Source organism: Euwallacea fornicatus, chromosome 23 (genome assembly GCF_040115645.1).
Source record: "Euwallacea fornicatus isolate EFF26 chromosome 23, ASM4011564v1, whole genome shotgun sequence".
NCBI classification, from domain to species: domain Eukaryota; kingdom Metazoa; phylum Arthropoda; class Insecta; order Coleoptera; family Curculionidae; genus Euwallacea; species Euwallacea fornicatus.
Window position 1 is genome coordinate 1,333,708 of NC_089563.1, and position 26,312 is coordinate 1,360,019.

Consider the following 26,312-nt stretch of genomic DNA (forward strand, 5'->3'; position numbering starts at 1 on the left):
AAGGTAAATCAATGTGGAAAAGCTTAGAAACAAACACCAATAAATCAACGTGCTGAATACTTAAAGTAACGACACACGTGAAAGTGTTTTTTTATTAAAAAGTGTTTATACCAAACGTGAATATATTTAGGAGTATTTATAACCATAGTACTAAACGGAATTAACGATTTTCTTGATATTATGGCGGAGGAGAATCACAGTGACATATTTTATACCTACGGATTCGAAATAAATATTTTCAGCATTATTCTGAATGCAACAGTTTAATTTTTATATTAATGTTACTTCTAAATATTGCTCTATTCAGCTACTTATTGCGCATCATGTGGTACTTACTTCCTCTGATAAAACTCGCAGTTTGGCAACGCGGTCGCACAAATTTACAGCATAACGCGCTCTTGATTTTTTTCTATCATACCATCAGCACAGTCAAAGAACAACCGCAGTGCTGGGATGCTGTGGTACTTTCGTTCTGCCCCGGTACTGTCGACTTCCGTAGTATCTCTGTGGTTCTAGCGCACATACCGTCAGTTTTTGCAAATTTCCGGCAGAAAAGATTCGTGATTCTTTTTGGGAATAACTTGACTTTCGAGTTTTAATTATCGAGAGGTACCATCCGAATAGCAAATGCGTAAAAAGAAATTGATATCTCTTCATTTGACTTTTACAATGGTCGCTGTGATTTGACTATGTGGCGTAAAGTGATTCTGGTGCTTTTGGTGATTTTTGGTGTGCAAATACCGGAGAGTTGGGCCGTGGTTTCGAGAAATACGAAAGAAGGTGGGTAGCCCTCAAATACGGTCAAGAAAAGACATACAAAAAGTATATAAAATACCTACAAATATTCTATAGCTTCAAGATTTTTTTACATTAAAAAAAAAAATATATATATATATTCATAAGTGTTCAGAATCGCTTCAAATAGGTTATTAAATGAACTAATTATTTTAAATTTGAATCAAACTTGTAGGTGGTACTTAACAAGTACCTTTAATTATACTAATTATACAACCGCAAAAGGCTGCACATTGGATTTGAAACATATCTAATATCGTGACTAATAAAGTGGCATTTTAGCTTATCCGCGTTTAGTTGACTTTTTCTATGATAATTATGCAAGCAAAAAGTGCAAGTTTTATATTTATGCTTAGTACCAGGTGGTGGTACCGAGACTGAAATTAATGGTACTGATTGTTGCCAGGACTAAACAATGAGCCATAATAATCTGTGTTTTTACTACCGTTTAATTCGAAGTTGGCAATCTCTAAAAAGGGAAACTAGGTAGACATTGAATTTAATGATGATGATATGGTGATAACAATAAGCCTTTGCAGTCGGGTTAGTTCAGGTTACTTCCCACATATGTATATTTTCCGCTGCTGGTTCTAAAACACCATTGTTGGGTATTTTTTTATTTACTTCTTGTTGTCTTAAGTACATACGTATAGCAAGTAAGGTTCAGCCTAATTTATGTATATCGAAAAGTTGACTCTAACATTACACAGAATTTGAAAGGATTGAAATTTCTTCGTCAAAGCTTTGACAATGAAATTCAATGATAAATTCAGTGATGAAGCAGTATTCATGTTTTTAGTAAAAAAGTTGCATTCACTTCTCAAACGATTTATTTAATATTGTATATATTATTTTTTTTATTTTTATCATTAACATAAAATAAAATGTTCACTAACCAAAGCTATAAAAAGCAGTATTTAAATACGTAATCATATGGGGGAAACCTGGGAACGTTGGATACAAGGAGAAAATGGACGCTTTTTCCTATATTTTTGAGTTATATGTATATACACATGTATGCAAAAGAATAGCAGTGAGCAGGTACTTTTTGAGAAAATCCTTTAGTTTTGATGAATTTGATGACTCATTGATTTTCCTAATAAATATAAAACTTCACCAATTATGCAAGGAAAAGTAAATCAACTTATGAAGAGAAAACCTTTATTCGAGAAAAAATGACATTCATGTTCAAAGTGAAGCAGTCTTTGTTAAAAGTTAGAGCGAATGAAAAGGAGAATATTAAAAAAAACTACTTAAGTAAGCTAATATTAATACGTATTAAAAAATATATATTATCATTGCAAAAACTGCATACTCTTTTGACCAAGAACGAATAATATATAATTTTTGTTGTGTTATTTCCTTGTTTATATAGATGAAAAGTAAGATGGTAAGTTGTTTTAGCACTTTTAAATAATTAGCATATATGATCAGCTTTAGATGAGTTTTTTTCGAAAAACGTCGTTTCGAGCGATGGTAATAAAGTATAGTTGTCTTGAACAGACAAGGCGGAGGAAAAAATCTTTCTACCCAAAAGCGACATACAGTGTGGCACAAAAAAGTTGTAGTTGTTCAAAAGTGTTTTAATGGTCGTTTATAGCGCCGTCTAAAAGATGCAACTAAATCGTTGATAAATTTAAATATCTGATCTCAAAAAAACGCCCCAGCACGAAATTCATAAAATTAACTGGAAGAAATCGAAAGATAACAAGACATATGTAATTTGTTCTTTCAACTTTGATACTCGGTATCTTGAAAACTAAACAATCTATGACACATGTTTATAAGAACTTTCCATCGTAAAACTACTTTAAAAATCACCTTGTGAAATATTGAACACTTATTCAATAACGCGTTATATTTTCTAATCCCTCGCTACCATTCTTAAGCGCTTTTGGAAATCTCTTTGTTTTGAGCTTTATAAACCTAAAATTAATAAAAATTAAATTACTAGAATCAAATCAGAATAGAATCGAGTGTAAAGTAGCCGAATTATTCTTTTCTGCCACACTTCGCATCCGCTTCATCTTCAGTTAGGAGATGCTGGGCTTTTCAGCTTGGCACCTGTGCTTTTTTAGAGGATAATCAAAATATCAAAGTTGGGCCACATTAACCACCACCGGATAAAGTCAGAATTTCAAGTTTGAACTAATAATGTGGGTTTTTTAGATAATGTTTTCTGACAAATTCGCCTTATATTTCTAATAAGAGCAGTAGTCGAGAACTTATACGGCTATAGCTATAGAATGAAAGTTTTACGTTATCACGAAACTTTTTTGGGAAGTTCCTAGCAGTGGTGCCAGTTTATTTGTTTAGTCCTTGCTCTCAGAGATAATTGTTCAATTTTTGATTTCCCCTTTTCAGCCCTGTGTTACATTTGGTATTTTCCTTAAAAATTCTATAAGGTATAGCCATTTTAAATATTTCTTGATAAATTGCCTATGATTTTCACCTATAACAACGGTATAGATTAAATAAATGTTATGGAACTGTTAAAAATATTTTAAAGGTGGAAAACCTCAAATTTGTTTCACGCATGCGTAGTTATACTAATTAATGTGTATTAAAAAATCAACATAAAATAAGAAAAAAAATTTAATCAAGTTATGTTTTAGTATTAATAATATTCGCGAAATCGCTAAATTTCGATCAAATGGAAGTTTCGGATTGCAACAAAAGTTAAAATAAATCACCATTATTTTCCAAATATAAATATATCATTTGCACCGTCGAATCTGAAACTTTGTTGAACATATTTACACTTTGTCTTTTATGCAACCACAGAGGAAAAAATCCAATGCAGTTCGCACGGGCCGTACAACCAAATTATGAGTTCCAATAAGTCTCCTTGGAAACTGCACAGTAATTTCCATAGCATTGATTAACTTATTGTCTGCCATTGGTATAAGTCAAAATCCTAGCTAACTTATCAAAAAATGTTTTAATAGCTATAACTCATAGAGTTCTAAATACCAAATGTGATACACAGCTGAAAGGGCAATTTTATGACGGTTTTTAAAATGCATATATTCGATATTGCGTTTATATGAAAATCAAAAGTTTAACCATTTATATATCTCCGAAAGTAAGGACTTAAAAAGAAAACTGACAACCCTGCAAGAAGTTTGCAAGACAATGTCTTGACAAACTTTCATCTAACTGTAACCATATAAGGGTTGTTTGCCAAAAAGGAAAACTGTCAATTTTTTTTTTCTCGGATACCCATGTAACCATTTGGAATTGAGCTGGTACAAAAATAGATAATTAATCGCGCGACATTTTCCTAATTTAAACGATTTTGTATCCATTGCCCTTTCCGAGATCCCCATGCTGTACATTTTTATGTGGGACAAATTGTACATTTGAAATTATGTATCGATAAATCTTAGCAAGAAACGAGTGAAGGTTAGTTACAAAGCCCTCGTTATCGTTATCAGTCATGTACAGGAAGAGGCCACAATGGAAGAAATAATTCAATTGTCCCATACTAAATTACAGTGACAGTCATGGATTAAGCTTAAGAATTAAGTATTTGCTGACTCACAATAATAAAATCCCTATGTATTTTATGGCATTATGTATAATTAAACGAAGCAGTAGGTTGTCGAACAAATATACTCACGCACTTTCACATCGTTCCTGTCTAAGTATGAATTTTTTCGAATTCAAATTGCACTAGTTCCACCCCCTTAATTTCTTTATGACTCTGTTCGCCTTCCTGCTTCACAAGGAAATGGGAACGAGGGGCAGAGCTGAACCCGCATTTCCCCGAAACATGAGAATATGCACCAATTCAGCTTGGAATTGATACATACACGACCTGAATTTATTCTTGATACTTTCAAGGCTTCAGACGGGTCTATGGGTTGGATCATTACGTCATGCACTTTTGCCTTTGTGTTGCAAATCCGTCGATATACAAAAGAGTTATACAGGGTATTCCTGCAATGTACGACGCTGGATCAAAAATAAGGTGTCCTACGCAAACTTACATATACAGTGTGACCCACATAAGAGCGGGACACCCCTGTAAAATGTTTATTTGTGGCCCGATTTTGATTATTTTTTTCATATGTTGTAAAGCATCAAAAACTCTAGTTGGTGAGAAGTTCTTGTTGTGCTCACTTAAAATCCAACTTTGCTTCTTTTTCATGCCGAAAATTCAAGAAAAGACATTAAGGATTTTTTAATTTTAAATCTAACTATAATATCTTTAGAATATTTCAAAATGGTTGTATCTCAAATTTCGCTGAAAAATATTGATTAATAAAAAAGTTATTGAACAATCAAATTTTAAATTTACTGAATCGTCCACATCTTTATTAATAAAGATTTTTGGTCAAGTTGGTTGAGAAATCTCTCCTCTTTTTGATTGAAGAGATAGTTCAAATATGAATAGTCAATTAACTTTAAGGGAAAAAATTGAAATAGTGCGTCTTTCTGGTGATAATGACCGAAGTGTGCGGGAAGTAACTAGAATATTCAACGTAGAATATCCTAATCGACGTCCTATTACTAAAAGTACAGTGAATCGAATATATCGTACATTTAATGAAACTGGAGCCGTTCACAGATATTTACTAAAAACCAAACGTCCGGGAAGTAGAAATCAAAATGATACAGAAATAGCAATTTTAAATTATTTTACTGACAACCCATATGCTACATTAAGAATACCAAGTTTGGATTTAAATTTACCCAGGGAAAATATTCGAAGATGTTTTAAGAAGAATAAAATTAAGCCAAACAGGGTGAGTCGGGAGGATCGTGCCAAACTTCAGGAGCGTGTAGTACATGAAAAATATATGTAAAAAAACTCAAATGTTGTTATTCGATTTTCGTTTGTTTACAAGTTATAGTGTAAATAAAATTAAAACATAAAATTTAAAAAAATTATAAATTTCATAAAAAATTCCATAAATTAGCGTTTGGATATCATAGTAAATGTTAAAAAATATCGCCATTAACTTCTAAACATTTTCAGCTTCGTCTATGAAGAGCATTCGTTGCGCTCCTGATTGTTTCATGTCTTTCTTTAATAGAAGCTGCAGCATTTCTAATGCGTCGAATTAGTGCATCTTGAGTGTCCACATTTACTCTGTACACTTCAGTTTTAAACCAACCCCACAAACAATAGTCTAGTGGTGTCAGGTCTGGAGACCTTGGAGGCCAACTAATAGAGCCTCCACGACCAATCTAACGTATTAATTTATGGAATTTCTTATGAAATTTATAATTTTTTTAAATTTTATGTTTTAATTTTATTTACGCTATAACTTGTAAACAAACGAAAATCGGATAACAACATTTGAGTTTTTTTACATTTATTCTTCATGTACAACACGCTCCTGAAGTTTGGCACGATCCTCCCGACTCACCCTGTATAAATCAAAATTTCTGCATACTTTAGAACAAGGAGACCAGAACAGAAGGTTGGAATTTTGTTTGTGGACACAAGGGGAGTATCAAGATACCAATTTCCTAAAACGTATTCTCTTTAGTGACGAAGCTACATTTACTACTAACGAGACAGTTTCCTCACAGAATTGTAGAATTTGGTTTCGCGAAAATCCAAGCTGGATTATTAATTGTAAAAGTCAATATTCCCAAAAAGTAAATGTTTGGTGAGGAATAATCCACGACAAAATTATCGGTCCATTTTTTCTTGAAGGCAATATGAATTCTGCAAGTTTTTTAGAACTATTAAAAAATGAGTTAACCGATGCGATTGATGATCTTCCACTATTATACGCATATAACATGTATTTTCAACTTGATGGAAGTCCTATTCATAATGCGAGAATTGTTCGGGAATGGTTAAATACAAACTTTCCTAACCAATGGATCGGACGGAATAGTCCATTAATACAATGGCCACCCAGATCGCCCGATCTGACCCCATTAGATTTTTTTTTGTGGGGTACTCTTGGGCAAAAAGTATATGAAAACCGCCCCGGAAATAGAGAAGAACTGTGCATGAGGGTGAGACGCGTCTGTGGAGAGATAACTCCCCTATCTCTTAGGAAAGTAATGCGGAATACTAGAAGAAGATACGAGAAATGTATCCAGTTGAACGGTGGCTTAATCGAAGCAAACGCTTTTTAAAATCAAGTAAATATCTTTTTGTTATAATTTTTTCCACATTAAATGATTGAATATTTCACAGGGGTCTCCCGCTCTAAAGTGGATCAAATCTAATTGTTCAATAGCTTTTTTATTAATCAATATTTTTCAACGAAATTTGAGATACAACCATTTTGAAATATTCTAAAGATATTATTATAGTTAGATTTAAAAATAAAAAATCCCTAATGTTTTTTCTTGAATTTTCGGCATGAAAAAGAAGCAAAGTTGGATTTTAAGTGAGCACAACAAGAACTTCTCACCAACTAGAGTTTTTGATGCTTTACAACATACAAAAAAAATAATCAAAATCGGGCCACAAATAAAAATTTTACAGGGGTGTCCCGCTCTTATGTGGGTCACACTGTATATCTGCGACGCCAAAGTCCTTAATTTAGTATCGTTTTCTCGAAATATGTAATTGCTAAACTTTTTTTAAAATCGATTTTCACTAATTTTGGAATTGGGAGTTACTACGTAAATTTGGCTCGTTTTAAGGTGAACAGAATCCTTCTTAATTAACCGTGGTGCGTGACTTGCAAATGAAAGGTTGTATTTTTGTTACCCTCTGTATAAATGACTTTTTTTCTCCATTAACCGGCTTTATTTTCGACTGTTCTTGTCTCCTGTAAAACACCCACCAGCGTTTCTACAAAAAAAAATTATTTACGATACCTTGTGATTCATTGTTGTTGTTTTGTCGGAACGAAAACGTGGAAAAAATTTAAGTTCGATATAACTTAGTGACTTAGTTTAACTTTAATATTTAATTTTCCAAATATTGGCCGTTTTTCTGAATACGCAAATATATTCCTTTAAAAGGAATCATCTGTACCTTGGGCATCGCGTCGGGCTTTTTTTGAGTATCGTTTTCACGATAATGATGAATTTCAAGGCATTGTAAATAATTTTTTTTTTTGGAGAAATTGTATGTTTCGCGAAAATTTCACGAGAGATAAAAATGTTCAAACTAAAGTGGCGGAAAAAAAATGAAATTCATTCCTACAGGGGGAACCAAAAACACAAACTTTTATTTCCGAGCCACCTGCCAATTTTAACGTTTCCACGTATTAAAAAAAAATCGCTCAACCAAAACGCGACTACCTAACCTTTACCTAAACGCAATTTATGTAAAAGCTTTCAGTCCAAAATTAGTTAAAAATCGATAAAAAGGTTTAGCAATTATGTACTTCGAAAAAACGACAACCAGTTTGAAAACGTAAGTGCCACGGATGTAAGTAGGTCTGCCCCGAACGCCTTATCTCTGGTTAAGCAAGCTTTGGTCAAGCGTTGTACGGTCATTTGAGGCACACCCTGTATATTATATATTATATATATGCTATGTACTTCTGCATTTTGTTTTCTGTTATTAAATACAGATTAGCTGCAAACATTTAATTATGTTATTCATACAATGCAATTTGCTAATCGTTGTTATATTGCTTAATTGAAATTGCAAACAAAGGATTATAAATAATTGTGTCGGCATTATAGTTTATGATTATAAAGACATCTGAAAAACAAATTAATGTATAGCCGCTGGCGATAACCTTACTAACTGCATACTTCTTATAATTAAACTCATTTTTGACCCATTTCTTTCGTGTTATCGTGGATTTCTCGCATGTATGAGTAATGCAAATTAAAAAACGACTCGGCTGCGAACCACGACAGGAAACACCAAAAGGATTCATGGTTGGTCATCTTTGAACCATTTTCGCTATATAATTTAATTGCCCGATTTTCACAAACAACTCTATTTAAAACGAACGTTACCTCATGCTACTAAAACTGAAATTTCACTCATGGTTTCACTTGAATTTTGCTTCAGTCACTGATTTTTAAGGTGCTGCACAACTAGATTACCGTAAGTTACGTTCTCGAAAGGACATTCGCTTTCTAACGACCCTATTGATTGATAACGTATTTTTTTAGATTAAGCATACCCTATACAGGACGATTCAAAATGCAATGGACACAGAACCGGTGCGTGTAAAGGGCCTCGCAAGCGAGGTTCGTAGGTGAAACCGTTTTGTTAGGCTTACAGTCGGCCTCAGGGCGCACCTAAATTTGAAAAAATGTGCTTTGGCAACGCCTCAACGCGGAAAAAATGAAATTTCGAAAATGTATTTTTGTTATCGACGTGTTTTGCTTGTAAAGGCTTGAAGCACCCGACATTATTAACAAAAGAAAATTAATATAAATGAATGTGCAGAAATCGTTGGGTAATACTTGGTTGATCAATATTTTTTCAAAACCGTTTTAACGGCGCAACTTAATTGTTTTTCTTACAAAATACTCTTCCTCGACTACTGGAAGATTTGCCTTCATAATTACGCCGCGAAATGTGGGTTATGCACAATGGTGCGCCTCCGTATTTCAGCACGGATGTTCGGGAACATTGAAACCAACAGTTTCCAAATCGATGGATAAGTCGTTGAAATAGTTGTTCTCAACCCAGGCCGCCACGATCGCCAGACCTAAATAATTGTGACTTTATGTTGGCAAACTTTAAAAGAATCGGTGTATTCGGCATCTGTTAGAACTGACGAAGATTTATGAGACCGCAACCGTATAAATTCGTCAACATATATTTGTTAAGTTTTGCATTAAACGAGTTGAAAGAAACTGAACGGACCATCGTCAGCGTCGACGACCCATCTCTAAGGTACCCTTCCTTGAGCTGCCAGTCATTTCAAATTTCCACCAACTAAAGGCGTCAATTAAAGAAATATATTTTCAAAATTTGGTCGTTCAATTATAAGAAATTCCTGAAATACGGAGTATTCCTTTAATGTATTTTAAGAAATCTTCTGGGGCCAATCGGCAGCTGTAGGCATGACAAAAAAGATCATATGGAAAATCGGCTTGATTTGTGGACGGATGTGCCACACGTTATATTAGTTTTATTTAAGACGTGAATCCTTCAGTTTTGCTTTGCAATTGTTACATTTCCTTTAATTCTCAATAATAAGCATTTGCTGTAATATTTTTGCAAATGCGAAGTATCGTTTTATTCACTTTTTATAAACAGAAACTTAATTATTAGTAAAAACCAATAGCCTTCAGGGTCTTTGCCCATCTGTGTGTGGGCAATATGTTTGTAAACTTGATACCCTTTACACATGTAAACATCTGTTAAAGCGGCAATAACATGCGCTAGAAGTCGCAGTTTAAAATCAGAACCGTTTTATTCCGGGAGGAGAGACTTCTTGGCTTGAGATTGCCCTTTATTATCTCTGCATCTTATACCCGTCTACAAGAAGACCTGTGAAAAAATTGCTACTACCATAAATGAGCAAAGAGGTGTTTTTCATTGCTAGTTTCGCAACATCAATCGCATGACTGCTATTGCTTGTAAATCCCCATAATTATGTCGATGAAGGAATTATTTAATTGATGATGTATTATTATATGTCCACTGAGATTTTGCACCATGTTATATGATATTTTTTTATTATGTTTTATAATAGGCATTTACGTAACAAGTGCAGAAAGTGGTATTTCAGCATGTCCTCATCGCAATTAGCCGAACTCCTCTTCGTGTCGTCACCACGTCGGTGAGGAATCAAGACTGGGAGACATTTTTGCGCGTGTTAGGTGCAATATTTTTCGTATGCGTCATGACTTTAATGACTCAAATAATAACGGTCTGTAAAAACCATATACGGACATAACTGTACAGTAAAAGTTTTTATCGGGCACGCGCGGTGTGAGTGCTGCAGCTCATAACCACATGGGATGAAGCTACTTTATCGCATAAAGGCGGAATTCACCATTTTGTCAAAAAAACACCTTTGTATCATTTCCTTATCAATGTATGTCACAGATAGCAGGTAAGCCCATTGGTGACTATTCCCACGCACTTCTTGGGATTATCGACATATCAAATATTATAAGTTAGAATTAAGGTGCGTCCAAAAAGTACAGGTCCTCCCATGAAATATTAAAATAATAGATAAATTTAAATCAACAGTATAATTTTAATATATTTTTGCTTACAACATGAATTCGTTGAAATAATGTCTATTCCATATTGTTTATTTGTCCAATTTTGCTTATGGGCGCAGAAGACAATAAAGAAAAAAATAGTCATTTTATTCGTCCAAAAACGTAAGATCAGTTGTTGTTTTCTTTCTTTAGTCGTCTCCTTTGAGCATATTGTTCAGTTCTTACGTTTCCACTTCAATGCCGTTTTAAATTCTATACGTTCCATTTCGTAATTCCGCCACTTCATAATGCCTCGTGGAAAATTGTTACCTCCCGAAGAAAAGGGACAAACAGAAATTTTACACTAATTGAAGTGGTTAGAAAGAAAAATTGCCGCAAAAATAGGCTGTTCGACATTGAATATTGGTTCACAATTTTATTAAAAAGAGGTTGTAAAACTATCAAAAGAGAAAAAACTGAACGCCCAAGTAAACTGCAAGCGACACGAGAAAAAAAATGTTGATGAAAGATGTTCAAAAAAATTATTTATCAATGGATATTATATCTGAATTTTAATTAGACGTATGCAAGCAACAGTTTGTTATGTGTTAAGGGCATCAAGTTCGTGATTCACAAGGAAAAAAAAACGCCCCTTACTAAACGACATAAAAATGCGAGTGTGAGTTTTGCAAAACGAGCTGTTTTGGTCCAACGAGAAGCGTTCGGTTATTTTTTCAGATGAAAAAAAGTTCAATCTCGACAGACCAGATGGTCGGGCTTACTACTAGCAAGACCTGAGAAGAGAAAAACCATACCTTTCCTGGCGCCAGCACGGTGAAAATCGGTTATGACTTGGGCAGAATTTTCTGTTAATCATCCGACCAATATCGCTTTTCTATCGAACGAAATGAACGCCCACCATTATTTATCTTACCTCAAAGACAACCTTTCGCCTGTTGGCGACTTTTTGGCAGGGCCTAATTACCTTTTTGCAGCAGGATAATACCCCAATTCATATGGCTCGTGTAACAAAACAATGGGTTCTCCGGCCACAACATCCATGTCACGGAGTGGCCCGCGAAAAGTGCAGATCTAAACCCAATGGAAAATATATGGGGGTATTTATTTCACAATGTCTACCACCGGGGACGGCGTCAGTTTACCAGCATTGAGGACGTGGAGACAAAAATGGCTGAAGACTGCATTCCCCCTGAATTTTTCCAAGGGTTAATTGGAAATATAAAGGACCGAATATTTAGCGTCATACGAAGGAATGGGGAAAACATTCGATTGGGATAGTGCTTTGACCAAAAATTTATGTGGTCTTATATTTTTGGATAGGAATTTTTTTAATTTTAATTTCATAAAAATGTCAAATTATAAAACAACTCAAAATCTATAATTTTTTTGAGTGTAGTTGTTGCTTTTAAATCCGCTCAAATAAATGATATTTCTTAAAAATCCTTCCTATTCATCTTAGAACAGAACTAAGAGTGGTCTTATACTTTTTTGACGCACCTTATATCAGTGTATCTATGTACATATTCGAGAATGGAAATTGAACACAATTATTGGTGAAATCATGAAGTCAAATGTAGGCTAATACTGTAATCATCATCTCAATGCGTGCCGAAAAATCTCATATACCAACTTAAGCTGCTTATTACTCAAACGCCAACTCATCTCGCCTGATGGCTTTCTTCTCCAATTCAAAAAAGTCTCATTCATCAAGGCCCAATTTACCACTGAATGGGAGCAATATATTTCATTACCAATTCGGTCATTGTTGACAATATGGCCTGCACACATATGCCTTATTGTGTGTGGACGGACAGGTTTATTCACGTGTCACTGGTATAAAATATAGTTACCCGACGATTACATCACGAATTTACATGCAATAAGCACTACCAGCTAATAAATTGCATAACGGGACTGCAACGAGCGCAAACAAGAAGAGAAAGAGCGCCGACAGAGTGGCCCAGTGACTAGAATGCATCTATTATGGTTATGGTTGTTTGGGTACTATATAGTTTATAAAGAGAAACTTATGCTCGGTTGGGTAACTAGCGTTTTGCATAAAATACGCCCACTGATTTAAATCTTGAATGGTTTTATTACCAGATAATGAAAATGTTGCCGCTGATGTGAGTTATAGGTACAGAGGTCTTCGAAGAAATTTCAGGCTGGAAAATTGAGATTTTATGGGTTCAGTGTTAAAGAGTTTTGTCGTCAGCTTTATTACTTTTTGATTTATTTGATTTAATGTAAATGTTAAATCGATGGTCACAATATCCAACTAATTTACCTTTTGGCACTTTTCCATTAAGTCGCCTTGGTGGTATAGGGCAACCAAAACGAACGGAAGATAAAGGACGTTACGTTCCAGCCCCGTTTTAGACCGGAATTTGAATGTGTTAAGCGAAAAAAGTAAAAGTACGAGGACAGTCCCAGAAATGCCCGACGTTTTAAGGAAAAAATATTGGAAATACTGCATTACTTCTCAAGATAGTCCCCTTTGAGATTGACACGCTTTTCCCAGCTATGACTCCTAGACCCTGTTTATAGGAAGGAGCTTGGAATGTTTCAGAATAGGCATCAACCTCGAACTCCACCTCTTCATTATTGGCAAATAGCTTTTCACCGACCCATTTTTTCAAGTTTATGAGTAGGAAATAATCTAAGAGGGTCAAATCTGGCGAATAAGGTGGAGGAGGGAAATGTTCGAAATCCAGTTGACTGATTTTGGCCATCGCGATTACGGAAGTGTGAACAGATGCGTTGTCTTGATGGGACGACACTTTCTTTTTCGCCAAATGCGGTCGCTTTTCCCTAATTTCTTCGCTCAAACGCTGCAATAAATTTGTATAATATTCCCCGTTTGTTGTTTTTAGTTAGGGGGATAGTGAATAAAAATTATCCCACGTGCATGCCAAAAAACTGACCCCGTCACCTTTCCTGCAGATGGAACGGCTTTCACCTTCTTTGGAGCCGATTGTGCCCTGAATCAATAGTATGAGTATAAGTCCATTGTTTTGACTGCTTTTTCGTCTCAGTTGTGAAACGATGGTCCCATGTTTCATCCGCGGTTATGCATCGACGCAACAAGTCCGCTTTATTGCTGCAAAACTTTGCCAAACACTCCCTTTGAAACATCCTCACGGTTCTGGTTTTCTTCATCTTGTCCACAGCCAAATACTATGTATAGAAATTGTTGAAATGCCATTCTTCTAGTGCGGTTTTGTGGATTTTTTCACCACCCTGTCCGGAGTGGTCAGATCTGGAGTGTCAGTGGGTCGACCGCTGCGGAGTGCTACTTGGCAGTTCAGACAAACGCGTGTAAACTCTGCCACTTAATACTTTCCAGTTTTTAACGCAGAACCAGTTTTTCTCAGAGCAGAATCTAACTCCGCTTTAGTGTCGGATGGACCAAGATCTATCCAATGGAAATATTGAATTACGCATCGATGATCAATTTTTCCCAAACGTTCACAAATCTTTAAAAACGACTTCAAGACAATCACAAATCAACTGAGCACCCTCAAACTGCAGACATAAGCTTTTTAAGGTTGTGTCTTTGTAATGTAAACAAATTTTTAACAAAAAAAAGCCTCATCTCTATGTCGGTCGAGAACTTCTGGGACTATCCTCGTATATTCGTACTCGCTAGTGTTATTGCCAAAGACAACTTCGTAACCATTTTTCTGATTTATGGGGCCTAGCATCACTGCTGCATTAGAGATTTTCTGCTAGATAATTTATTAACCTGTTAATTGCTCAATTAAAGCAGTGTGACACGACCTTTAAATAGAAATCTTTTGACTTTAAATTCTTATCGGGAAGAGGGACGTTTTCACTTCTGCCTGGCAGCACTGTTGCTGCATGACAGTTTTGGCTGGTTAAGCGACGCCGAAGAATTCCGGAAAAATTACACAATTCCATAATTTCAAAAGATTCAAATGGCGATTCTGTATCGAGGAAACATTTTATGTTCATAAAGAGTCAAAAAAAAGTAAAAAAAAAGTCAAAAAAGTTTCAATTTTTTTTTTATATTATCGCAAATTGTGCGGTGCAAAAAATCCAGACGAAAGCAACAACAGTGGTTGTGCCTAAAAGTTAACTAATTTACGAATTCAAAAATTTTGAGGGCTTAAAAATGCTTAAACTCCCTCAATTGTGGGTCAAAGGCCGAACTCTGTGCTTCAGTGATGTTGGAAGGTGCGCAAAAGTCGAGAGACAATCCCAAATTTTTGCGGTTAAAAAAAGGCCGCAGTGGTATGTTGAAGATTATACCGTGCGACTCCTGTTAGCTTTTTAACAAAATAATTCTTTTATTCATTTCAAACGAGCAACAAATAGGGAAAAAGATGTATTTTTGACTCTTGTCTATTTTTGTAAATTTTCCTTATGCCATGGATGGCGAAAAATGGCCGATTAAAAAAAATTAAACATGATTCAAGGGACACCTCGAATCAAAGGTATTTCAAAATTACATTCAGTGGTGTATTATTACCGATCAAAATGTATCTATACGTTTTTGATAAAAGCGGCTATGAATTTGGTAGAAAATACAATACAAACTCAGTTAAGTAGTACGTAAACCATAAAAAAAGTTGTTTGTTAACGGAAAATCGGTTTGTTTTCGATTTTATGCTCACAGTCTTTGGTTATTTTTTTCCTCTTTTTCTGACCAAAGTCCGTGAGCATAAAATCGAAAACGAACCAATTTTTTATTAACAAATAAGTTTTTTTTTATAGTTTACGTGCTATTTAACTGAGATTGTTCAGCAGTTTTCATCAAATTTGTAGCTCTTTTTTTTTAAAGGCTAATTGATAGATTTTAAATTGTAATACATCGTCGCGTGCAGTTTGGAAAGACCTGTAATTCGAGTGGTCGCTTGACCCATGCTACAATTTTAAAAAAAATGACCATTTTGCGCTGCTAGGGACGTGCGAAACGTTAAAAGGAAAATGTCGAAATATGGCATTTTTTTATTCTGTTTAATGCTGCGTTTGAATTTTCAAAATAATAATTTGTTGCAAGTTTAGCGGAGGGCGGGGGTCGACTTAAGCCGCTTGGTATATCGAAATTTGAAAGTAAAATTTACGTAACAAAATGATTAAAGTTTTCTCACACTTTCCCATGACTTCTTAAAACGTCATTCTAACATGTGCTACTGCGCCGCCTTAAAGTTCTACTTAAAAACAAATTAAACTACACGGTTTTTTCCTATTTTCCTGCAATTCCGCAAATTACGATAATAATTTATTCTCAATTAACCTCCGATGTAAGTCGAGATAGACGTAATAATCCCGATTTTAATGGCTAGTTCTGTAATTCTAAATTATTATCGCTGGATCTGCCGTGGTGTTATTAAACAAGTGCATAGATTTTTAATTATCCGGCAACTGCTTAGAATCATAATGAGGAATATTCATGACAAAACGATTTAACATTAATGATTTCTGGACTCAAACGTTCTCATTTCGAACGCGCAATTTTCACATCTACCAGGGGCGCGTATCACATCCGGTATTAGGATTTTTTTTTTTTTTTTTTTTTTAATAGTTTACCACGGATAACCAGTGCGTAACAAAGAATAAAATCTAAGGCAATCGCTTTCCGATATAGAATTTCGGTTTCGGCCTGTTGGGTACCGGCATAAGTAGATATAAGGGGGGTTTCCATTACTGGGCGATCATGTGAAAGTACGAAAGAATGTGTATAACGAGCCCGAAGTGTAATTTAAGTCCATTGGGTAAATGTTCCATCATTTTTTATTGTGCTTATGTTCGAAATTAGGTTTATATGTATACTTTCAAGGTGTTAGTTTATTATTGAACCGTGAAGAAAACGAGGTAAAACAATTAAAAAAAGACAGCTGCACCATGTGCCGTTATTGTACACGTGTGATTACAGCATTTTTAGCGCTTTTAAAGTAATCTATTAAAGCGGGGCATGTGTTTCCTGTTTATGCAGTTTTTAAACCTTTTAAGACCGTTTGTCTTTGCCTAATCGGAAAGCCCCAGACCGAGTTTTAGGTCACTACACCCGCTTTTACTGAACTGGCTGCATGCATGCGACTCTTGGAGGGTTTGATTAATATGATGAAAATTTTTCCTTCCCAGGCACCATTGTGCAGATTGGCGCCAGCCATTCACCCAAACGAACACTTACTTACACACCTATAATAGAATACATATTAAATAACGTGCCATGTTAACATTTATTCCCTTGTCTAATCAATATTATTTCTCAACCTACGAGAAAACATTTATCTGGCCTCCACTCCACAATGTCTGCCATGCACCTCTCCATCTCCGCTGCTATTAACGTCCAATGGCCATTACGACTTTATGACCGCATCTCGAGAATAAAATTGTCAATCGGAGGTAATAATAATATAAATAAAATGTAGAAATGCCAGTAAAAGCGATGAAAAAAATGTTCTTTCTTTGAATGGCTCCGGTACAAGTGAAGTTCCACCGTTTTTGGTTGTGGGTACTTATCCCACGATTTTATTGTGGTATCGAATTTTTTTTCTCTTTTAATCAGGAGGTGTAATTAATGGTGCGATTGAGAACTAGTTTCACCTTGCTTTCAATGATTGAACAGATTAAGTGCCGCTGCAGTCGGATCCCGCTGAACATTAGGTGCTGTATTGAGTATTACGTGTTTTACGGAGGGAGTGGAAAATATATTTGCTTTTTTATCGGTTTTTTTGACGATTACCTGGAGGTGGCAATCGTGTATTACCATCTTTTTTAGAAAATAAAATGTTCACCGGCTTCGAATCTGTTGAGCGCGGAGGCCACCGTACTGGTCGACCACTATACAAGGTCCTGTAATAGTGCGTCAGACTTCTTTCGCTTCTCTACCAATGAAGTTAACAATTTTTTCTCTTCTCCAAAATTGCACAACGCATAACGGCGTATTTCCGGAAATTATTCTCTAATGTACAGGGTGATCCCAAAAAGTGCGACGATGTACAACTTTTGTCGATTTAAATGGAGCCCGCCAATTTTTTTGTTATTTTCGCATTTCTCACTTTCTCCCAAAACAAAACTCATATCGATCAATTCTTCTTTTGAAAAATCCATTATTTCGAATTAAAATATTTACGATTTTCGAAAACAGATCCCAATAAAAACCTGAAAACTCAGAAACTACTAATTGTCTTATATCCATGACAACCTCGAATTGCAAGTTGTCATAAGCGTACGTTAACAGCTAGCAAAGGTGTTAGACGTCACGAAAAATGTCATTTTGACATTTTTCACGACTTGTTTTGATGGTCAGGAAAAATGTAATGATGACATTTTTCATTACTGTTAAAACAATTAAAAGCCAAAAAAGGGCTATTTTCGGGAACTCAGAAATGGCTGAGTTTAGAGGCAGGGTAATGCTAACGAAAGTTGCAGATTTTTAAATTCTGAACACGATGCCGTCAAAAAATCTGGGATATTGCGTTCAAAATAAGCAAGTTATTGAGGTTTAAAGTCATGTAAGTTCGAACACTTATTTTGGTGGTTATGGGGGACTTTTTAAAAAATGAAATCACATCAAACCGTAGCTTATTGGGTCCCCTTTGAGTCCCAGAAGAGTGATTTTGATATTCACAGTACAGGTTTACGTGGAATCTTGCTGCTGTCAAATTTTTCAGAATACTACGGACGCCACAAATTTTAAAGATAGGACGCCTTACATAAACTGACTTAAAATTTAAATAAAAATCCGAAAATAACAAAAAATTGGAGAGTTTTATTTAAAATAATGAAGTTGTATATCATCGCACTTTTAGGGGCCACCCTGTGCATTAGAAAATAATTTCTGGAAATACTCCTTTATATGCTGTCTAATCCTGCAGGAAAGAAATTATTAACTTTATTGCCATAAAAGCTAAGAAAATCTGACACACTCTTGCAGGGCCCTGTATACTCATATAATTACAGTGGAACTCGATTATGCAGAAGACGAGGGGACTGGAGATTTCGTTCCCTACAGCCGGGCGTAGTTTATATATACAGGGTGTCCCAAATAAGATATTCTACCCTTGTTTAGAACAATAGACAAGTTATGTCAAAAAGTTTCCTACAAAAGATCAATGGTTTTTAAAGGGTTTTTTTATTATAAATCATATAATTTGATACGCAAGGTATATGATTTTGGCGGTATAAACATTACCTTCGTTATTTTAAATGGACCTCTCTAGTTTTTTGGTATTTTTGGATTACTTATCAAATTTTAGGGTCACCATGTAAAGTGCTTTATGTCTAAAATCTGCAATTTCCCAGTTATTTCGGAAAATTAAAAAAAAATTGACATTTGCAGGATCCTACGGAAATGAATGCTGTGTCTTAACCGTTGCGAATTTCGGAATCGGCCTTCTGGGGCTACAAGAGAACTTAATAAGCTACTTTTCGGCTTGTTTTAAGCCGAGAAAAAGTCTTTGACAACCACTGAAATATGCCTTCAAAGTTGCATTATTTCAAATAGAATATCTAATGTATTTTTTCGTCAAATGATGCTTGATTGCCTACAACCTTACTACACACATATGTTCCTACATTAAAAAGCAATAATTTATTGTTAAATAACTTTTATTCAGAATCTTTGGGTTTTTGTTATTATCACAATCAAGTAAACCCTCACACGGCGGCTAAACGTCAAATATAGTACAAAACAAAAAGTTTACAACTAACAATAAACTATAACTCACATAAATTTGATTAATAGAAAATTTCGTAAAACTAGCAACTGTAGCAGCACAAACTAAAGTATAAATGAGCCATATACTCACCGTTTTCAGTAATGCGCGTTTTAAGTAAAAATTGGAGTTCGTTGACAGCATTCGATGCTGTGTTGAATCGATTTCAACCATTGATTTCTTCTCTAGTTTCTCGTTCAAGCTCATCAACGTCATTAGTTCTGTTTTTGCAATTTAACATTCCTCGAAGAAAATAATCCAACGAGGTTAGGTCAGGACTGCTTGGCGACCATTGAATACTCTCACTGGGTCCTGTCCATTCCCCAAAGTCGTTCGTCAGAAATGTTTTAATAAATCTTTGTGAATATTGGGCGTGGCGCCCCATGCATTTGGTAGATAATTTCTTGTGTAGTACTCAAGGCACCTAGTAATTGTTTAATTTCGTTTCTCAATCATTCTAAATATGGTGCACCATTCAAATGATTGTTAATAAATGTAGGCCCTAAAATATTATACTTGAAAATCCCACACCAAACGTGAGCACTACGCCTTCCTTGGTTTCGCATAGCTCTAATTTGCTACGGATTTGTTGGAGATGGAAAATGGTAATTTTTTCGATTAAACACTCCGGATGTGGTAAGTGTTGCTTCATCGGTTCAACGAATTCGATCAAAAATGTTACCCGAAAATTGACGATCCATTATGTCTTGACAAAAATTCCAAAGGGCTATTATTCGCGTTTGCGTGGAGGTATTGAAATTTTGCAAATTTGAACGACTTATGCGGTTAAGCTGTATATAAAGCTGTGTATTGTCGATTTATGTACTACGATCTCACAAAGAATTTTCTGGAGCCTCTTCGACACATAAGGCAATCATTTCTGGAACCTTCTCAGTTAAAACATTTCTCGGTTTGGCTCGTTGAGAATGTCCCAAAACTCCATATTCGCGTAAACTATGTATAATTCTAATTAATGTTGATCTTGCCGGAACTCTTCTGTTGGAACGCTTTTACTGGTGCACGCGTAACACAAAAGCAATATTTTTATTGCATTTTATATAACAACCGTAAAGCTTTAATATTTCTTGCGTTGAATACATTTTAAAATTGTCTATCAATCGCCTGACGAACGACAAAAACCCAAAAATTCTTAATAAAAAGTTATTTTTACAGTAAACTATTGCTTTTCGGTATGGGGCCGTACACTGGGTGATTCAAAAGGTAGCTCGCCTTTACAATTTTTTCGTTTTTAAACTTAGAAAGGTGAAATTTGGAGGGAAATTGCACGAGAATAGCGCCAATTGATTGACATTAATAACGTTTATCTAGCGCTTCCGGTTTGACCGGAAATGACGTCAACTTTCGATTTTTAACGCCACGCCCTATAAACTTTTACTTTTTGAAGTCTAGAGGTCATTTTTAGTCTAAAAATGTGCAATTTTGAAAAATACTTTTCTTTTGATGTAAAAATTGATGTGCTGTTAGTATCTGGAGCATGTCGTCGACAGCCTTCCGATGCCGCGTGAATTTGTACGGGAAGCTTTCCATTTAGAAACTATCGAGGTCGCCACCATTTTAAAAAATTAGTAAATAAGAAAAATTTATTGTCAGTTAAGACGAAAAATCGATGTTTCGTTTATGGTAGAAGTTAATCCAAATACATCAATTCGTTAAATCAGTTATTCTTCAAGGCATCGGGTCTTGAAAAAACTTCTGCATTCTTGTGGTTATCAACCGGTAATTCATTGAAATGTTCAAAATCACCACCGTGTTGTTCTCGATAAGCAGAAGCATTTTGAACTGTTTTTCTCGTGACGTTGTCCAATTAAATTTGGGGTAATATTATTTATCACCCTACGAGCTTTTTCTTCAAACTCTTCCCGATTATTAGGAGTGGCGTAAACTTGTACTGTAACTTTACCCCAAACAAAAAAATCAACAGGAGTCAAGTCGAGAGGTCCACAAGAGTGTGTACAGATTATTCGATTAAATTTGTTTAACTTATTAGTATTTAATTACCTAGGTGGCCATCTACTTGGTTCATTAGTACCAATCCATTAATTTTCAAAATTTTTCCATAAAAAGTTTCTTACTACAAGAGAATTGTGTGGTGGAGCACCATCATCCTGAAACATTCTGAAAATAAATACTAAATCGTTCTTGTAGGGGTAAATTGTCCAAAAAAGCCCGTATTTCTCGATTTAAAAAAATTAAACATCGTTCCCCTGTTAACAGCCCATCGACAATTATAAGACCCACAAACGAGCATAAGAGTTCTGTAATCAAGTTATTTTTAATGTTCTTAGTGAAATTTACCAACAATTCTCCGTCCCAATAGTCCTAGCCAACAGTTAAAGCCAAATCGTCTTTGGCAATTTCCTTCCATCATCAAATGTAAATTATTTTGAGGCCAATATCGCGTATAGTGCCGTTTGAAGAGTCCGAAATTAGTAAATTTGCTCTTAGCAGAAACTAGTATTATGGAAGGATGTTGCGGTATTCTAATCGTGTTTGATGATCTGCTGGATATAAATGCTGGTGTAGTTGGTATTTGCATGATTGGTATTTATGTTTCTTAAAAATTCCACATCCTGACGAATAGCTAATTTCACATTCAAAAATTATCCCACGAATTGATGTATTTGAATTAACTTCTACCACAAATAAAACATCGATTTTTTTGTCTTCAGTGATAATAAAGTTTTCTTTTTGGTCAGAATTTTCCATTTTCCTTTCATTCAATAATTTTTTTAAATTGTGGCAACCTGGATGGTTTTTTCTTTTGTCCTTTCCTTTGAAAAGGCAGCAATGACGTATGTTTTTTCTAAATTTTAATGCTTCCAGTGGATCAACGGTTCATGTCTAAATGAACATATGTTGTGTTTAGTATAATAAAGTTCAGGAAAATTAGTCTTTTAGAAAATCGCAATAAACCACCGTGTTGCCGTTTGAAAAGCGGAAGATAAATGTGAAAGGCTGTTTTTCGATGTGTAAATTTCTTATAAAAAAAAGAGTACTCGGTAAAACGACAAATTAGAATTTTTCTCCATAATTCTGACCTAAAATTGTGCCCAATACATATGCCTCAGTGGTGTAACTCGACATGGAAGAACCTAAGAAAAAAAAATTTTTAGACCAAAAATGACCTCTAGATTCCAAAAAAGTAAAAATTTATAGGGTATTACGTTAAAAATCGAATGTTGAGATCATTTACGATTAATGCCATTAATGTCAATCAATCGGCTCTATTCTCACATAGCTTCCCTCAAAATTCCAACTTTTTAAGTTTAAAAATAAAAAAGTCATAAAGGCGATCCATATTCTTGGACCGCCCGGTATAGCAGAGTTGCAGGCAATCAAGTTGTGCGTCGTTTGACGAAAACATGTATAAGGCATTCTATTTGAGAAAAGCAAATTTTTGACATTTGTAATAATGCAATTTTGGCGGCATCTTTCGGCGGTTGCGAAAACCTTTTTCTCAAATTAAAATAAGCCAAAAAGTAGCTTATTGAGTCCTTTTGCAGCCCTAGAAGAGCGAATTCCGAGACACGCAATGGTCAGGGTACAGCATTCCTTTCTTTAGGACCCCGCAGATGTCAAAATTTTCGAAATTTCCAAATAACTGGGAAATGGCAATGTTTAAACATAAGATGCTTTACATAAACTGACCCTGAAATTTGACGAGGAGTCCTAAAATACCAGAAAACAGCGAGTTCCATTTAAAATAACATAGTTGATGTTTATACCGCGAAAGTGACACACCGTGTATATGTCAAAATATTATGTAATAAAAAAAAATAAATAATTGAACTTTTGTAAGAAGGTTTCTGACGTAACTTGTATATTTTTGGGGATAAGGGAATGGAACATTTTATTTGGAAGAGCCTGTACATACATCCCTATGTATACAAGGTGTTTCCTAACTACATGTAAAAAATTTAAAGGCGTAATCCTCGACTGATTTTGAGTCAAAAATGTCTAATAAACATATGTCCGCAAATGCCTTGTTTCCAAGATACAGGGTGTTGACTGAAAGACGTTGAAAAAGGTTTTAAAGGTTTCTAAAGGTTTGGTGGTATTTACTATCTTGTTTATTGTTAGTTTTTTTTGCTACTTCCACTACTATAGACAAGATAGTCAGTGTTATTTTGGTGTTTTACTCTTTAAAGTGAAAGAATTTAGTTCTGTGTCCCAAAAATCAGATTATACCTCAGTTTTGAAAATTTTGAAAAGAAATGGCCAATATGGTTTTTGTTTACGGCCTTGGTGATGGTAAGTGTTTGGCAGCGAGGCGCATTTACATGGAAAGGTTTCCAAACCACCAAGCTCCCAACCACCAAACCTTTAAAACCTTTTTCAACGTCTTTCAGTCAACACCCTGTATCTTGGAAACAAGGCATTTGCGGACATATGTTTATTAGACATTTTTGACTCAAAATCAGTCGAGGATTACGCCTTTAAATTTTTTACACGTAGTTAGGAAACACCCTGTATAATGTCCGTTGTAAAAATTCTTAGGTGTAGATTCTTTTCAAATTTGCATGTACATAGTTATGATTTATACGCCAGCTAAAAGGAAAAGAAAGGGAAAAAGAACACTTCTGTTTTATTTGGGCGTGTGTAATACCGATGGAGTACATCATATTACTACTACATACACTCATAATTTACTTTGTACTGTAAAGTAGTCAGTTTTTTATTTCACTTGGTTATTATTAATAGGAGAATCTCTTTCAACATAATTTGCCGAAAATCGATTTCAAGCAAATTGTCATCAATTTTGGTCCCCTCTTCTGTAGATCAACATTATTATGCTTCTTAATACACTCTGACAATGGAAAGTCTTCTCCGTCACCTTGATCTACGTGTCCCTGTTGCTTTCCAAAATCCAATATCGCGCAAATTCGGTTATGATCCAATACATGGGGATTCCCCGACGTCGCGATCGTCCCAACAAAAAGAAAGTGCACCACAAAACTAGCTTAATAAGTTCTTCCCCGAAAAGGGTTCGCTAAAACCGATTGTTCGTTGTAAATGTGTTCGTTACACCCAAACGAGAATAACACGTAAATTAAATAAACACTTTGTACGTTCGTGACATTCAGTGCGTTAAAGGTGACCATTCGTTACAACACGGGCTCGCTATGAGCGAGTTTGGGTGTATTTATGTACAAAATTCACACTCAAGAACTCTGCGGCAGCCCTAATTTTATGATGGTGCACTATCTTGTTGAAAGAACGTCACGAAAGACTACATAAGCCAGTAGCGAAGCTTATAGGGAATAAGTAATGCATTTTTTTTAAGATGCTTTCGGATTGCTCGTAATGAATATTCCACCTCTTCAAGAACTACAGTTATATTAACAAATTCATAACCTGTCGACAAAAGAACCCATTTGCATTTGGAACCTTTTAAAAGAAAAACGCAAACATCTCTCTGGCATCATCATCATCATCATCAGGCACGGCCACTTACGGCCAGTGTTTGCCTTCACGTTGTGCAATGGTCATTAGACGACGAAAACAAAGTTTGTCGACCCCAAAAAGGAATTTCTTTCTTTTTATTGTTCCATTGCCGGAAAACTTTCCATAATAGTTATTAAAGATGGCTAATTAAAATATTTGTTTCAGAGTGCGCGGAGCCCGACTGCGTGCAATGCGGCCTCAACGGCTGTGAAAAATGCCCTAAACTCATAATGTACCCCTCGAGAACGTGCGTCGAAGTCTGTCCTTTCGGATACGACCAGAAATGGAGCACCATGGTTGATATCATGGGGGTAGTGTGCACGCACAACGGCAACTTCCTGGGACTATCATCGAATGCTCTCACAATCCTCACCGGGATTTTGGCGGGAATCCTTTTGTGCCTGGTTCTATTCGCAGTGGCTTTTGCATATGTCAAGCACAGAAGGAAAAGAATTACTTTGAGCAGCGACACAAGTTCTGAGAGTGACGATAGTCCCGAGAGAAGAGACTTTCTGAAGAGGTTGGAAACGCTACGCCCGTACTCTCAGAGCTACTTAGATATGCTAAACGACACTAGGCAGCAGATAAGGCAGCTGCACCGGGAAGGGGACAACGGGGCTATAGGGGCCTATAAGCCGGTAATCAGGGATTTAGCGAAAATCTTGTTGCTCCTCAATAGACCTCCCGAAAACACCTCAATGCCAGACGACTGGGAGCACTTGTTCAACTGGGCAGAAAAGGCACTGAAGCGTTACAAAAGAATGAGCGACTCGTCGCAGCCTCAAGTGGCGCAACTCATAAACTTCCTGCAAGCCCCCATTGTGGCCCGCAGCGAGGCGGACGAAACAGAGTACTCAGTGCGCGGCAGTACCACGATGAGTACCTTCAAGCCTGACCAGCCCTTCGGGTCGATGTTGAGCCTGCAAAGTGCGGCAATTAAAGGGTTCCACAACAACTACGATCGGTACCCCAACAGCTTGAATCCCGAGTGGAAGTTTGAGTACACGTTGGTAGGTAATACTTCGTCGGAGTTCGATCCAGTGGCGTGGAAGAGCAGTAAGGAGTTTTTGAGTGGGTCGCCTCTGTTCCTCGAGGACGATTTTTACCAATTGGGATTTCGGCCGCAGGACGAAATCACCACCGAGTTGTGACAAAGCAGGAAACAGAGTACAAAGCAGTGTGTATGTTTGTGTATGTGTGAGTGTAATATAAAACCCGTGTGAAAAATAAAAAATTTGGTATCAAAGGAACTCTGAGTAGTTATACCGTTGAAACCAGTGCCAATGTGCG

The 26,312-nt window shown here is 35.7% G+C and overlaps 1 protein-coding gene across 1 annotated transcript; it reads left to right on the forward strand.

The window, feature by feature from the left end:
• Positions 1-440: 440 nt before the first annotated feature.
• T48 (FU domain-containing protein T48) lies at positions 441-26,272 on the forward strand. The gene is made up of 2 exons (XM_066295600.1): positions 441-780; positions 25,188-26,272. The coding sequence occupies exons 1-2, from the start codon at positions 690-692 to the stop codon at positions 26,171-26,173; spliced, it is 1,077 nt and encodes a 358-aa protein (XP_066151697.1). The 5' UTR covers positions 441-689; the 3' UTR covers positions 26,174-26,272.
• The last annotated feature ends 40 nt before the right edge of the window (positions 26,273-26,312 follow it).